Here is a 17,294-nt window from a genome sequence, read left to right on the forward strand (position 1 = left end):
TCTTAGAGCTCTTCTTATCTGTATTCATGTAGAACTATCTCGGTTTTTAATCCAAAGTATGGATATTTCATAATTTTTTTAGCATCTTACTTAATGGTGAGTATTTAGGACATCTCCAACTTTCTAATTGAAAAACAAGTTTCAGTGGAGATCCTTCACATTCATCCTTGTGCACATGAGTAAATCTTTCACTGAAATAAATTTCAAGAAATATAATTATTGAGGTGTAGCCTGTATACAACTTTAGTAGTTAACATCCGGCCCAGGGATTAACAGCATCAGCGTCTCCTGGGAGCTTCCTAGAAATGCAGAATCTTAGGCCTCAGACTTCCTGAATCACGGTCTACGTTTTAACAAGTTCCTCAGCAATTTGTATATAATTAAAGTTTGGGAAACATAGCTCTACAGTTTAAATTTTTAATAATTTGCTATAAAATGTGGCCATGCCAAATTTATAGTCCTATCAGAGATATATACAAGTACCTTTTTCTCCACAGCATTGCTCACAGAACATTATTTTCTGTATCACATAATTATTTTATTGTATAACATAATTGCATTTTCTACAGAGATAAAAAAAAAAAGTTTATTTTGTGGAGAGAGTAAAATAGGATATCTCTGGGTTGCATTGTTATTTGAGGTATGGAACTACTAAAAGGGGTTTAAATGAATGTCTATATACTGGGCCATAGAATACTAAGGAAAGAAAACTAAGGAATTTTCTTTGGTAAATCTGACCAGGCTAAAACCTAAGGATAATGACAGGAAAAAACGAGTGAGAGCACCCATCCGCGAGTCCACATTCAGTTACCTCCACTCATTCCGACTCCCTATCAACTTTTTGGTCTGTCATTCTTAAATATGAGCAAACCACCTACGATGCCAGATATCTGAGGAAAGTCTCCAGCAAGAAAGATAGAGACTAAAAACAAACCTTTAAAATGAACATGAAGGAAACAAGGAAAACTCCAAACAAACTATAAAAGGAGAATACAACTACTGAAAAATTATCATTAATCTTCAAAGATACTTCAAATATATTTTGATTTTGAAAGAAGAGTAAGGTGCTATAGAAACATTCAAAGCACAAACAGACCTGCAGTAAATTCTAAGGTACATATAGCAGAAATGAAAAAGTAAATAGGATTAAATGATGAATGTGAAAAAATTGTTAGAGATAAGTTTAAACATATAGAATAATAACGGGTTTTATTAGGAAAATTTATGAATTCATATACTGTTTAGTTTCCAAATCCAAGGGTGAAGAGGACTGGCATACAAAACAACATTAACATAGAACAAAATACCATTTAAGGTAGAAGACATTAATTGAGATTCAAAAAAGATACTACATAATAATAAAGACCAATCCATAAAAGAAGATATAATATATATGAGTTTGTATGCACCCCCCCCCAAAAAAATAGTGTCAAAATATATAGGTAAAAATCACCAAAATTTTAAGGAGAAAAGAGCAAATCTACGTAGTGCATTTATTTACCATTGTAATGGAACTTTTAGCTGGTAGAATACAGCAAGCAAAAGATATATGAGGTAAGAATTAAACGGACGAATCAAAACTGCGTGATTTAAAAAAACTGCATGATTAGTAATTGTGGAAAATTGTAAGTGAAACAACTCAAGCGTCACCTCAGATTAATGTGAGGTGGTATAGTCATGTAATAGATTTTTCCAGAGCAGTTAAAATGGATGAATTAGATCCTCAAGAATCAGCAAGTAAAAAATCTGAAAGACATACTCAGAGGAATAAATAAGTTGCAGAATTACATGTATAGTATAATGTCTTAAAACTTAAATGCTAAGTATTTCTCCAACATGCAAGGTATAAATATGCATGAAATGAAAAAACATTCAGAGTAGTGATTCTCTGGGGAGGAAGGAGTGAACTGGACTTAAGCTATGTGTTATTCACTTAATAGAAAACTGACCAAATATGGAATATGTTTAGATTAAGAGTGAGGATGCTTTATGGTATCTTTGAAACATTTCACAACAAAAATGTCACAAATAATGGAGCTGTGTTAAACAGGAAACTACGATGGGTAAATATAATCTTTTTTAATAGTTTTGAAAATAGAGGTCAAAACTTATTATTTTGTAATAACTAGGGAAGCAAAAGGAAAGCAGAGGGAAAGGTTTGATCTTTGGTTTTTACATTTGGGAAAAAAATCATGTATTTTGGAACAAAAAGGAAATTAGAATGATTCATTTGAGATATAAGAATTATTGGGGTTAATTGTGTTAATAGTTGTGTGAATCATGTACACCCATCATCATGGGATTAGATCAGTGTTTTTAAGGTTGTATAGCCTGCAGAGACCTCTGAAAGTCTCCAGAAGTCTCTTGCATTGAGAAAACGTTTCACATTGCATGTCTTTTCTATAAATTATCCCTGATTTCATTCATACATCCTTCTCATTTTAACAGGCCTATCAGCTCCTGTACCCAGGGGCCGAAAAGGGAAGAAAGTAAAGACTCAAACAAGCTCATTTGATATACAGAAAGCAGAATGGCTTCGAAAATATAATCCTGAGCAGCTACTTCAAGATGAAGGCTATAAAAAACACATAAAACACCACTGTAATAAGTAAGTAGTGGGTATTTTTAACATAATTCGCTAAAAATTTACTTTTCTGAATTTATTAACAATCTTAAAGCATGCTGATTTTGAGTACAGAGACAGTATGCTCTAGGACCAACCCTAATCTTAATCTTACAGAGTGTTCATCGTGTGGTACCTCTTGTGTCACTGTTTTCATCAACAGAGAAAAATAAAAGTGGCCTCCAAATGATTTTATTATAACTTAATTGGATATTAAATCATGATGATTGTGAAGATTTTTGAGAAACCTATTTTATATGTGGTAGTAATGAGATTTAATGAAAAGTAATTATTTGATTATAAAAATTCTGTTTATGTATTTTTTAATTTAAACCACGTGGATTGATTTTCTTAATGATTAATTTTTTGTGTTTTTTAATTTTTTCTCTTCATTTTTAGAGTTTTGCTTCGTGTAAGAATGCTCTATTATCTAAAGCAAGAAGTCATTGGAAATGAGTGTCAGAAAGTATTTGATGGAGTTGATGCAAGGTAAATGAAAAAAACATGTTTATATTTATTTTTCAGTAACATGTTTAGACAAAAATTATATAACCAGAAAACTGTATATTAACTGTATATTAATCCACCAAGCTTAGAGAAAGAACCCTTACCAATTTGTTGCTTTTTCTCTGTTAGTTTCGTATTTGTCTCTGTCACTAAAAGTTATAACATAATTATAATAATAATGACAGCTGTAGGTAGTGGTTTCTTACCACCAAATCTGAATCTTAACCTTTCTGTGCTCAATTCTTCTTCCGTCTTATTACTCTTGAAGAGGTTTTATGGTGGCTGACTTTTATGTCCACATAGCATCCATCCGACACCCTTGTCTCTCAGTTCCATGATGTTTATCTGTAACCATTTTTTCTCCCCATCACAGCCGCGTACTCAGTCATATACTTGCCATCCCCAATAACAGCATTACCTCTTAAATTTTGGCAGTCACTTCCTTCCAGCTCACTTAACCCAGGTACTTCTCGCTCTGATTCTCTAACTTCATCACGATGGCCGCCATCTTCCCACTCACTCACTCCCCATCACCACTTCCAAGCCCCTGCTTTTCTCCTTATTCATTCTACATTGTGTAGTCCCAAACTCTAACCATTAACTCAAATCCTTTGCCTGCCTTTCCCTCTGTTCTCAGTACATGCTACAACCCAAACTTAATATAAACTCAAATACCCATTTCCTTCTTGTGTACTCCTTAGTTGAAGATTGCTGGAAAAAATCAAGTAAACCCTGTTGAAGTGACTCACTTCAAATTTATGAGTGTCGATCCCAAATGAGATGAATCAAAAACACGCTTTTTAACCACTGTGACTAGTAAATTCACTTTCCTGTTCTCTAAGAGGACTGACTATTCCACACCCCTCTCCTCCAACCATCTTGCCACCCTACTATCGCCAGCCTCCACTAATGACTTCGCTATTTGTTTCATGGAGAAAATAGTCAGACAAGAACTATCCTTAGTTCTGCTTGCGTGTTGTTTGCTTCCTCCCTCCCTCGGCGTGCAGCAGACCTGTCCCTCCTACGGAAACCCGTGTAACTCTAGGAACCGTGCTCCTGTAGTCGTCTGCTCTTTTCCAAGTTATTTTCTTGGCATATATACGTCCCTTAGTATAATTCACTTAAAAAATAAAAAACTTCTGGTTACATACATCCTACCACTCCATTGCTCTGCTCATCTTCAAAACAAACTTCAAACAGTTACGTGTGTTTACTCTCTCGACTTCTTTACCTTGCATTTTCTCTCCAACCTTTTCCACCTAATGTTTAACTCTACATTCCACTGAAATGGTTCTTAACAGGGCCACTAATGACCTACTTCTCTCTTGATATGCTGTCTTCCGTGGGTACCCATGCTACTGTCCCCACCTGGTTGTCCTTCCTTTGCTAGCTCTTACTTCTCTAGTAGATCTCTAAGTGGCGGACTGACCAGGAGCTCTGTCCTCAGCTCTCTTTCTTGTCTGTACTTTCTCCTTAGGTGAACTCATGTACTCTCATCATACCAAATATAATCTGTAAACAAATGACTCAAACTGATGTGTTCATCCGTGACTTCTCTACCGAGCTTTAAGCTCTGAATTAGCTGGCTCCCAGCAGGTTTACTTAAAAGTCTCTTTGACATCTTAAACTTTCTCTGGCTCTCCCAAATCATCTATTTCCTATTCTTTCCCTCCCACCTTCCCGCATATGAGCCTTCCCCATCCTAGTAAATGTACCACCACCCAGTTGCCCTGGTATCGTTCCAGACTCCTCACACCCTGCAGAAAGACCTTAGCTCAGCACAGTATATGCCAAACCTGAGCACCCTTCGCTGTCTCCTCTGCTCCTCGTCCCACTACTGTTATCTCTCACGTGCAGACTCAGGCAGTGGCCTCCTCACTGGGTCTCCGTCTCCACTTTTGCCTTTCTACAGTCTGACCTTCACACATCAGCCCACAGTGGTCTTTCTGAAGCAGAAATTACGCCATGGTAACTCCTCATTTCAAAACCTTCCAGATGCTTCTCGGTTCTGTTAAAATAAAATCCAAACTCCCAATGGCCTGCACTCCCTATATAACTCTGTGACTTCTTTCTTCACTCTGTCCCTTAGCACAGTGCTCCAGCCACACTGGTGTTTCTGCTCCTCCAACATGTCCAGCTCAGTCTTTCCTGTTGTTCCTGGTCCGAATACTTTTCCCCCTGATCTTCCACAGAACTGCTTCTTCAGATTATCCGTGTCTCATGGGAAATTTTACCTTCTTAGATTGGCTTTACCACACACCCTGTCTAAAGCAGCCTGCCAATCACTCATTGCTACTTACCCCACATTTTTTCTTATCCATGATGTCTGTTACTGTTAAAAATTATATTTATTTATATTATCTTCTCCCACCATAATTTAACCTGCTTGAAGGTTAAGTATGCTGTAGGTCTTATTGATCATCGTATTCCCAGCCCCCAGAATCTGGGACAGAGTAAATAACTGTTGCCCGATCGACTCTTCTTTTCCCTCGGCCTGGCCAGATACGATTCACGTGTGATTCCCATCACTGTGCTCTGTGTATTATCCCCACATTTCCATCTTCCACTGATCCCCCCACTCAGGCTTATTGAGATTTTAATGTTTATATCTCTGTCGACACTCACTCACTCACTCATTTTGGGACCCAGTATCTCCTCACTCCCATATTATTAGTCTCCTTGGTCTCACACCCAAACTTCCTTTAAGAAATATCTGTATTTACTGCCTCCTCTCCCTCACACTGCGCACTCCAGCACAACTCGCCTCTGCACTCTTCCTCCAGCACTCACTGCGGGAAGTTATCCACCACCATTTTCGCTGTTAATTATGATGGACACGTCATTGTTTAATTCTACTTTACCTTTATCAACCACTTCTTTCTTAAAATGCTTCTGTGATGTTCCTTTTAGTTTACTGCCTGCTGTTTTTTTAGATGCCTCTTCTGCTTGTCTCTTAAATGTTTTCACTTAGGCCCTCTTCTTTTCACTTAACCATTCTTGGGTGTTCTCATCTTTTCTGTGTCATCAGATTTTATAGCTATACTGATGTCTTCCAAATCTGTCTCCAGCTCACATCACTCTTCTGAACTTCAGATACATGTTTCTCAAACATGCTATGATTGCCAGGCCTTTGCATTCTTGCTGGAACATTCTCTTTCCCCCTTTCCTCCATTCTCTTTTGCCCATTCGACATCATCTCAGGCTTTCCTGACCTCTCAAGTCTGGGTTAGGTACATAGCCATTGTCACAGTATTCGTCACACAGTATTGCTCACAAAGGCAGGGATATGTCTGTCTTATTATCGCCATTATTGACACAGAGTGAGTGTTTTATGTACATATTTATATGCATATATATATATATATATAAAAATAACACTTGTTTATGTGTAACAGCACTCACTTTTATATATATAAAATTTAGATTTATTGGGGGTGACTTTGGTTAATAAAATTATTCAGGTTTCAATTGTACAGTTCAATAATATATTATCTGTGTATTATTGTGTTCACTGCACAAAGTCAAATCTCCTTTCTCTTATTGCCATATCAGCACATAGTGAGTGCTGTTTAAATATATTTTGAATGAATGAGCTAACCTTTGGGAGTTAAAAGAGGCTTTATGCAAGAGATAGCATGTGAACTGAATCGTTTAAAACAAATCAGCTGGCACACACACCATTCCCTAGCAGCTAGTGGACACTTAACATGCATATGGTGCTTATTTGAACGTGAGGTATAGGTACTGACTGCCTTTTATTCTTTATAAGCAGGAAAACAATGTTTTGAGGGTACAGTGCCACCTGATGGTTGGTGAAGGGAACTGTCTGACCCACTTTTTTCCCCGCCTCGGGGATCCTGTCTCCAGTGTTTTTTCCTCTTTCCTTAATCTTTCCGTGCTTAGTGAGGAACCAGCCAAAAATAAATATCATCTTAACTGTATTTTTCCTTGTCTTCTTCAACTTTTACAATATCACAGGAAAATCATTCTTCCTCTTTTTATATTTTTCTTCACTAAACCAGAAAATACTGTGATCATGACCCTTCTGTTTATAAGCAAAATTAGACATAATAAGATGCTCATTTAAGTGCAGAAAATTTTCCTTAAGAATCTAGAGGAGGATCTCCATCTATTTCTCTGTGGTCCTTGGGTTAAAATTTTTCTGCTGGCAAAACACTTATAAAAAAAATTCGAAGTAATTTCTCACCCATTTTTTAAATGTTTTATTTACTTACAACACTCATAAGTCTTTTTCATTTCAAATGCCCTTTGTTTCAGCTATCTATATTAGTGTCAAATACTAGGTTCTTATGGACTTAGCCCAGGGACATATTGAAAATTTATGCGTTTATTTCTACATGAAAATTTGAGTTCCCAAAGAGAACCAATATACTAATGAACTTTTGCCACACCACTTAAGTAGGAATCTCCCCATTTCTTCATATCTATAGGGCTTTGTTAATTAATTTATGAAATTATGATGTCAAGAGAAAATTCTACTTAATTTGAGTTGTTTTATAGCTTTCTTTGAAAATTAATAATTTATGAATATCAAATAGAGAATTTACCCCATCTAATGCCTACCTTTGACTGTTGAAGAAAATATTAAAATGATGTATATATGGATTAATGATACTTATATTCTAGTCAGTGTCTGACATTTGCTGTATGCTGGGCTAGAGGAGACCATGGCTTAAGTCACATGGTGAAGCAGTAAACAGTTCAGTCCTTCTGCACGTGGCATCTTTTCCTTTTTAGAGATGCTGTATTTGTTCCTTGCATAATGTTTCTGGGCAAATAAATTGTAGTGATAAGCATTGTAAAAGGAAATTGCGTTTGCAATAAGTGCCATAATTGTTTGGTATTTATGAAAATAGCTAAATTACCAAAGCATCATAGATTTATTATGTTGTCATTTTTTGCCCTGGTATTATTTATATACAGCCTAAAATAGCACTTTGAGGATTTTATTCAAATTATGGAGCAATAACTTGCAAGTTTCCTTTACTAGTAAGTGATTCTTAATCTTTTAGTGTGACTTTCTTGGTGTTAGTCTAGAAGGGACATAACTTGTTTGATAGCCTCAGTCTATTTATTTGCTGTTTTAGGGCCTCAGTCTTCTCATGTACAAAATGAAATATTAAATCAGATGATTTTTGTAAAGTTGTTCGCTGATATAAGACTCCACTTTCCATTAGATCCCTTTGTGTCTAAGGGAAATCAGTGAAAAGAATATGATTACATAGGAGTGAGGTATACCTTGTTGAAACTTATTTCTTCTGTTGAGCTTAAGAATTTTAATTCATTTCATGATGACTGTTGCTATTGTACAGAGTTGTAATTTTAATTCATGATAATTGTGGAAAATAAAAAATAAATGAAATAAAATGTTATTCTTCTTAAAAATCATAATTCTTTACAAGCTAGGTAAAATTTTGCCTCCTTCCGTTGTGGTAATTCATAATGCCATTTTGTGATTTTTTTTTTCCCCCCCTCCTAAGTGACATTGATGTTTGGGTCCCAGAACCAGACCACTCAGAAGTTCCTGCTGAATGGTGGGATTTTGATGCTGATAAGTCACTCCTTATCGGAGTTTTTAAACACGGTGAGTGAAAACTGAGGTAGGCAGAGTCTTATTCGACGTGCAGTGTGATTCAAGTAGTTCTCAGTTTATTGATTTCCACTCATACCTTTATTCCAATAACACCCATGCTATCATATATTATACACACACACGCACACACAATATAAAGCATACACTACTAAAATGCGTTTGTCACTACATGGCCTCATGAAAAGAGTGGCATGTGTGACCTGCTCCTCCTGGGCTTAAGTCTCACATAACTCCCCTCTCAGGAAGAGTCCTTATGTGAAATGTGTTTTATGTGTGTTTGTGATCAGTTTTCCCTTTTTCTTTTTAACTGATAATTTATATTTTCATATATACACATTACAAGATTAGGTAATATGTGTGATAATTTCTAGAAAACGTGCTTACACCGAATCATTTTAATCTATGGTCCCTGTAGTCCAGGAACATCTTCCACCATAAATATGAGAGATGCTTGTATCTATACATATTTCTGTTTTTTAAAAAATCTTTTTTACTTGTATAATTGGCAACCCCTGTAGGTTATGAGAAATATAACACGATCCGAGCAGATCCAGCATTATGCTTCTTGGAGAGAGTGGGGAAACCTGACGAAAAAGCAGTTGCTGCAGAACAGAGAGCGAATGATTACATGGATGGGTACGTGCATCTCAGTCACAAACTCTCCATACAGCTGTCAACGGCAGCGTATTCTTTGTCACTGATTGTTATCTTAGAGAATGTAGTGATAGAGAGAGAATTGAAGGTTACAATCTAAAAGGGCTAATGACAAGGAAGAGATCTGACCTGCCCCACACCCATTCTTTTGATGAGTTCTTCATTTTTCCATTTTTAATGGTCGTGGCTAGGGACATAGGAGAGAGTAGAAAGCTAAGGATATCACAATTGAAGAATACAATGATGTTCATTACTCCTGTTATAAGGACTTCATTATTTTTCTTACCAAAAGAGGAAAGTAATATACTATGTAAAATGGATAATTCCACATTAAAAAGTGAATTTGGGAATAAGAGTAAATTAAAACTGGCTTTCTTCATACTTATCATTTAATAGCTTTTATGCTATGGCTTGGGTTCTTCTGGGTTAGAGAACAGAGACTTTAATCTGACTTTAAAACACACTAAAACGTCCTTCCAGGAAGAATCCATTTGTTTGTCTCGTCAAGAGAAATTTTAAGTCCAGTACGATTATTATAACACTTGTTGGTATTTTAACAGGGATGTGGAAGATCCGGAATACAAACCTGCCCCAGCTATCTTTAAAGATGATATAGAGGTATGCTTTGGATCATATTTTAAAATCCAAAGTTTTCGCTATTTTACGGTTTCTTTTGTTTGCTTTTCTTTAGTGTTTTTCTTTCATGTGTTTTCATTATACATAATGCTGTTCTTCAGAATGTTATCTAAGTTAGTGATCAACTTAGTTGACAGGCATCATTCAAAATCTGCCTTCTCTCTCCTTTTGGACAAGCTGGAGGCTTGAATAAAATGAGGCTTGTACACATGCTACACTCATTGGAAGTGAGGAACACAGTGTTCAGGGCAGACTCCCAAAGCAGAATGAGAACTAGACACTAAAAGTATACACAGCAACAGATAGAAACTATACCTACATAAACAGGTTTGAAATGGGGGGGTGGAGCCTAGAGGAATTCTGAGCTGCTAAAGCAGCAGTCCCCAGCCTTATCAGCACCAGAGACCAGTGCTCCTATGAGAATCTAATGCCTGATGATCAGAGATAGAGCTGAGGTAGTGATGCTAGCGCTGGGGAGCAGCTGCAAATAAAGATGAAGCTTCACTCACTCACCCGCTGCTCACCTCCTGCTGTGTGGCCCGCTTCCTAACAGGCCTGGATTGGTACTGGTCCACAGTCCGGGGTTGGGAACTCCTGTGCTAAAGCATAGTTCTAAGTGCTCTATTTATAGTAAATCAAAAAGAATGAGAAAAATTGGGTAAAAATGCAGAAAATAATCTGTGGAGTAAGGGAAATGATGTTAAAAGGGTTGAAGAATTTATATAATATTTATCAGAGCATGGGGACAAGACTTAGATGATGGGGTCAGGTAGGTTTTGCTGGTCTTGAGAGCGGCGGCGCTTGGATACTGGTTCCTAGATGACATAAAGAGAGGCAGGTTAGGCCAGTGTGTCAGTGAGAATTGAAATCCTGTAAAAAGTCAGAAGCCTCAAAAGGAAGTTCTTTCTCACACAGCACAGAGAAACAACATGGAAATTTATCTTAGCAGGGACTCTGAGTAGCAGAAAATATTGGTTCTCTGAGAATTCATTACCATAGACCTGCCTTCTCTTGAGTTTATGATTCGATTCTTTTACTTCATCTGCATGATCCAGTAACACTCAAGCCAAAAATGTAATATTAAAAGGTGCTGAGTACTGAAGATACAGCCCTCCATAAAATGAGGTTAAAATCCAAAAATTTAAATTATATGAGGAAAAAAATTTACCATAAGCGAGTGTTACCAAGTACAACAGAGAACAAGATTAGACCTCTAAGAATGTCTGATGACAGATGTATTGAAATGGAAAAGAAGTAAATTTTGAATGATTAAGGACATTAAAAAAAGAACTAGCACAAAATAAGGAAATAATTTTACAAGGCTAGCAATACACGAAAAGAATTATATGTAACTTCAGAAGTGGCAAATACAGAAATTGAAATTGAAATCTCAACAAATAGATTATTAAACATTTGGCTGGAGAAGCAAATTAGACATAGTACACGAGAAAAGAAATGATTTAGAAAGAAGATATGAAGAAATTATCCAAAAGGAGCATGATGAATCAGTATGAGTCAATCAAGAGAGAGCAACCACATCATGATTTTAACAGTGAAAGTTTAACGTAAAGGATTATTGACTATAATGGGGCGGGGGGAGGCGCAGTTTGAAGTAATGAGAGGTTGGCTACTAAGAAGCAAACAAACTAAAGCATAAAGAAAAAGCCACTACTCCTAGTGCTGGCACAGAGCCCATCTCCAGTAGGGCAGAGATCCTGGGCTTTTGGGGAGGATTGTCTTCCTGGAAGTACTCCATTATAAAACCTCCCAAGGCGGAGGTTTCTAGGGAAAGCTGCTGGCCAGCAGGCGCTAAGGAAGCTGACTGAACTGCAGGAGCTGGCACTGGGGAAGCCGCATGTGCTGTGGTAGCTAGCAGTGGAAGAGCTCACCAGAATGAAGAAGTGAAACCACTTTCCTCCTACAGTGTCTCTCAGACTCCCACTGCTGACAAAACTTAACATCATGCTGGATGGCTAAGAAAAGATATTTCAAGAGCTCAGACCCATTTTCTCATGACTAGCAAGAGGCATGAGAAAGGCAGTAAATTTATAGCTGAGAGGTAATAAATCAACCAGCACAAAGAAATATATGAAAAACTTTTTAGAGATAAAGAGAATAGCATGATATTGTATAATATGTGGCAGATGTGTAATAGGCATTCCAGAAGAAGAGACCAGGGGGCATAAGGTAAGGGAGGAGCCCTATTTTAAAAGAAATCAGCTGAGAATTTTTCTGAATTTGATGTAAGACATGAACCTCAGATTCAAGAAATATGAATGTTGGCAGGATAAATAAAACTAAATCCACCATGAGAAACATCCTGGTGCAACTGCAGATAACCAAACAAAGAGGAGATGTCAAAAGCAACCAGAGGTAAAAGTAAAAGACCCACCTAGAAAGGGATGATAATTCTAACTTTGGCTTTTCTAAAACAAGAATTCAAACTAGTAATCATTGGAAGAAAATCCCCGAAGTTATGAATATGTTAAGTTTACGATAATGTTGGGATACCTAATTGAAGATGCTTTGTTGACAGATAAAATTTAGGTATAAAGCACAAGCAAATTGTTCAAGGTTGGAAAAGGAAAGATCTGAAATTTGTATAATGACCAACTATGAAAATGAATAAATTATGAGCATTGGTATAGTGAACAACAACAACAAAATACAGTTTTAAGTAAAACCTGAAGCATATTTACAGTTAGAAGAAGGGTGGAGAAAAAGCAACTGGCCTAAAAGTAATCACAGAATAGAAAATATTTTTATTAATTACTGGTCTAAGTGTCAAAGGCAATAGAGAAGTACGAAAGCGTGGCAATTGAGAACAAGAAATTATGATTTTTATTTTTCCTAAATTAATCATTAAAAGTTCTATCGCAAAAAGGTTCTCTATTATAAAGAAGTTTGTGATTCACTTATCTTATTTTGACCCAGTTACCCTGTGACAAATTCCTATTTTCTTTTAAAAGGATGATGTTTCCTCGCCAGGAGATCTTGTTATAGCAGATGGAGGTAATTGAAATTTTTTATTACTTAATTTTATTTTAAATTAACATTCTCATGATACCATAAGATCAAAAAACTAAAACATTTTAATCATGTTTCAAATGTATATTAAATTTTTGTTGAAAACAGTCATAATCATCACAGGACATACTAGTTGAGTGAGAATTTAACAATATTTTTAGTTGTTACAAATCTTTATGCAGTGATTCGGTAAGTTATTATGGAATAGAAACTTCGATGATTTTATGGCTTGATTATTAAGCTTGTCTGTGAGATTTTATCATTAAAGAGTTAATTCAGTTATCCATTCTACTTATTAGTTCTATATGGATGTTAGGAACCATTCTTTATCACTCAGTTTCTACAGAGCTTTTCTGTACAGGGTCTTCTACTTTTTTTGATATCAAGATAGGAAAATGCTATCACTGAAGTATGCTCATTCCTTCCTCGGAACCAAGGGGAATAGCGCCTCACCGTTCAGTAGTTCAACTAGGAACGAGGGAGTAGTTTTTTCTTAGAGTGAATGATTACCGCCTGACTATGGTATACGTAATATGCGACTATGGAAATAGAGAGTTAGATCCTTGCATTGTATTGGGTGTATAAAATTTTAGAAGTTATAGCATGGTCATATTGAATTTTTTAAAATATATATTCCTCTCTAAGGACTTGTAAAATGTTTTCTAATTAAATTGAGATAAATTCAATACAGAACACATCACTTAGCTGAGTTTACAGTATTGTTTTTCATTGATTCCAGTTTGACTTTTATTTAAGTTAAGGCATTGAGTATTCTCTAGCAGCTAAGATACATTAGATCTGGAAATGCAAGAGTTGTATTTTCTGTGCATGTGAAGTTGTCTTTAAATATGTAACATCGTGGTTCCCTGTGACCTACTTACTCTGAATTGTTCTTAAAGTTTGTTGTAATGTTTTTAGAGCTGTACTTAAAAGTTTTTATGAAGAGAAATTTGGTTTGTTTTTTACATAATCAGATTGAAAAAAAAAATTTTAAGTAGGGAAATTTTGCTGCTGTTATAACTTCATCTGGTATGTTTAGTTTTTTTTTTTTTTTCAATTGACATGAGTTTCTTTAAATATAGATGGTCAGCTGATGGAAGGTGATAAAGTTTATTGGCCTACTCAGTCAGCTTTAACCACACGTTTGAGGCGTCTGATCACTGCATATCAGCGTACTAATAAAAACAGACAAATCCAGCAGATACAACCTACTTTCTCGGTGCCTGCCAGTGTGATGCAGCCTCTTTATGAAGAAGCCACTCTTAACCCTAAAATGGCAGCCAAGATAGAAAGACAGCAGAGGTAAGACAACAGCACTAAAATTTTAATGCATAGTATCTAAATATACTTGTTCATTCAGAAGACTATTGAGATTTAATGACTTCGTGAAAAACATGCATAGGCAAAGACCTTGTTCAAAATAAAATGCTTTATGCACATGTGCATAAATACATACACAGAAATACGGTAAAACTAATAAAGGTTATTGCTTTTTATAGTTAGTAGCCATCCTTCATATTTAATCTTTCTTTTGTCATGTTTATGAACAGTGAGGTATGAAAAGAATGAAGGTGCAGAGCAAACTCAGTAATTAAATCATCGATGAAACATGTATGAATTACATGAAATAAATGCCATTCTGTTTTATTTTACTTTGTGACATTTATGAAATGTAAGACTGTATTAAAGACAGGTTCATCTATGCTTTATACATAGGTTGAATGCTTGGAACTGCTGTGTCACAGGGGAACAAATAGTAGTTAGAATAAGATCTTACAAGAGACCTTGTTAAGAAAACAGGGAAGCTGCTCTTATCCCGAAAGCTTTAACTTGAAAAGGGCAGGAGCACAAGGGAAAAGAATAGGCCTGTGTGGCAGTAACTTGGCCTCCTTGTCAAACCCTGGTCCTTGATTGTTCTCTGGAGAATTAACCATTGTTCTTCTGTTTCATTTGCAGCACATTCATTGCTTCCAGAATTTACTTAGTCTGAAAGTTAAAATTTTAGCTGTCTTAGTCATAAGCTTCAAATACCGGTACCCCTGCACTGAAACAGATAACTGTTTCCGTTATCTGTCATAGCATAACAACCCACCCCAAAACATAGTGACCTATAATAACATCAGTGTTTTTATTTCTCACAGTTAAGTGGGTTGATCAGGTAGCTCTGCTTCCCGTGGCATTGGCCAGAAGGTCCAAAGTGACCTCACCCCCATGGCTGCCAGATGGAAGCTTAGATTCTAACAGAGAGCGTTCCTAGTGGCAGAAGCCAAACTGCAGACTTCTTAAGTCCCAGACGCAGCAGTTCCAAAGTGTCACTTCTGCCACCTGCTGTTGGTCACAGAAGGTCACAGGTCAGCCAAGATTTCAGGGAAGGTGAATAAATTGCACCTCTCAGTGGGAGAGTGGCAAAGAATTTGTGGCCATCTTACCACATACATTTCCCCTCAGTCTGTAGGATCTGGGATAATCTTCTTAAAATATAGTATTATAATGATATTCAATGGTTCTTTACTTAGTATAAGTATAATGTCTAAATTCTTAAGCCTCAGTTCAAGAGTATCTTGAATTTAGGCTTAAGCCTGCATTTCTAATATTATCCACTACTATTCTCTCTGCCAGAATGTTCTACTTATTCTTGGCTGAATCTACTAGCTTATGTTGTTCCTATCACCTGGAATAATATCCTTCTTCCTACTCTAGTCCATTCCTAGTCTGTCCTTAAGAGCTCAACACGTGTCCGAAGCTTTACTGATTTGTTCTCAACCAGTCTAGCTCACAGTATATAGCATTTAATCTAAATGAATTACTCATTTGTTATGATAACATAAGATCGTAATGACATTAATCTTTTCCTTTGTGTGTCTTGTATTTCTGCCTAAATTGTAAATTCTTTGGAGGTGGACACTGTGACAGTTTTATTTTGTGACCCTCGTAGTCAAATTTCAATTCATCTTTTCTTTTTCATTCCTGTTGTTAATATTCAGGTGCAAAGTTCATGTGACTTGGTTGGTATCCCAGCCTGACTATTTTTACATCATCATTACATTAATCTTCTTAATGTATCAGTATGATAAAAATCACCTGTTAATGTTTTTCAGAGGTCTTTCTCATATGCCTTTTCTTAGTTACATAATAATCCTGTGGGTTAAACAGGGAAAAGTTTCTACAAACAGACTGTGTGGAAATTTATGGTTTGTGAGTTACATATTACCCACTTGAAGTATCTTTAGGAATTTTTAACTGAATAGAGAATATTTTTAGCCAGGCTTTTAGAGCAGTTCATCATCTGATCCCAGTATGAGCCATCTCCTTGTTGATCTGAAATACTTACCATCCTGCAGTAATGTAGATTACTTCCTGTTTGCTTATTCTGTGCCTTCTTCCTGGCATTTCCTCCATAATCTTACCCTTGTTCCATCTTAAATGCTACTTTGATGCCTTTCTTTCTTGATCACTCAATTCTGAACTAATCCTTTCATCTTCTGTGCTCTCCTAAAATTCTTGGTTTTGTAACATAAAATTGAAAATACTACATTGTACTATAAATATTAATGAAATGTTTTATTTTTTTCCTTGAAGTTAGGGTCATCATGTCTTATATAATCTTAAATCCCATGCATATTTTTCACATAGTAAGTGTGCAAAAACTATTGTGTGATAGAAAATAAGTATTGTAAGATGGATGAATCAACTAGCATTTTAAAACATATTTATTTACAAGTCAATAGCCCTTAATTTAATCCTTTGACTTGTTAGGTACTTGAAGTGTTTTAAATGTTTATTATAATCATTATATTGAGCATTAATATTTATTTCAGTAACCAATGTGGCTTTTTCTTTAATCTGCTTCAAAATAGATGGACAAGAAGAGAAGAAGCTGACTTTTACAGAGTTGTATCTACATTTGGAGTTGTATTTGATCCTGACAGAGGCCAGTTTGATTGGACAAAATTTAGAGCCATGGCGAGGCTCCATAAGAAAACCGATGATAGCTTGGAGAAGTATTTATATGCATTTATGTCTATGTGTCGGAGAGTTTGCCGTCTTCCTTCCAAAGAAGGTATGTATAAACTTTATATTTTTTCTTGTCGATCAGAGAAGCAAAATCACTAAAATTCAGAAATTTTCTACCCTTATTTCAATACTATTCAATTCAACATGTCAGCAGTTTTTCAGAATTATAAATTATGCTTAAAGATCCTCTATTTCTTAATCTTATTAAAATGAGATCTA

The 17,294-nt window shown here is 35.9% G+C and overlaps 1 protein-coding gene across 13 annotated transcripts in view; it reads left to right on the plus strand.

Moving 5' to 3' along the window:
* The window catches only part of CHD9 (chromodomain helicase DNA binding protein 9), a 102,747-nt gene that overhangs the window by 65,936 nt on the left and 19,517 nt on the right, over positions 1-17,294 (plus strand). For all 13 annotated transcript variants that reach the window (XM_039880868.1, XM_039880871.1, XM_039880864.1 and 10 more), the window contains 8 exons: positions 2,449-2,608; positions 3,023-3,112; positions 8,632-8,735; positions 9,263-9,380; positions 9,959-10,016; positions 13,004-13,046; positions 14,144-14,363; positions 16,919-17,121. In XM_039880868.1, the coding sequence (XP_039736802.1) occupies positions 2,449-2,608; positions 3,023-3,112; positions 8,632-8,735; positions 9,263-9,380; positions 9,959-10,016; positions 13,004-13,046; positions 14,144-14,363; positions 16,919-17,121 (996 nt within the window). The remainder of the gene's footprint in view (positions 1-2,448; positions 2,609-3,022; positions 3,113-8,631; positions 8,736-9,262; positions 9,381-9,958; positions 10,017-13,003; positions 13,047-14,143; positions 14,364-16,918; positions 17,122-17,294) is intronic.

This window comes from Pteropus medius, unplaced genomic scaffold, assembly GCF_902729225.1.
Source record: "Pteropus medius unplaced genomic scaffold, Ma_sr-lr_union100, whole genome shotgun sequence".
NCBI lineage: Eukaryota > Metazoa > Chordata > Mammalia > Chiroptera > Pteropodidae > Pteropus > Pteropus medius.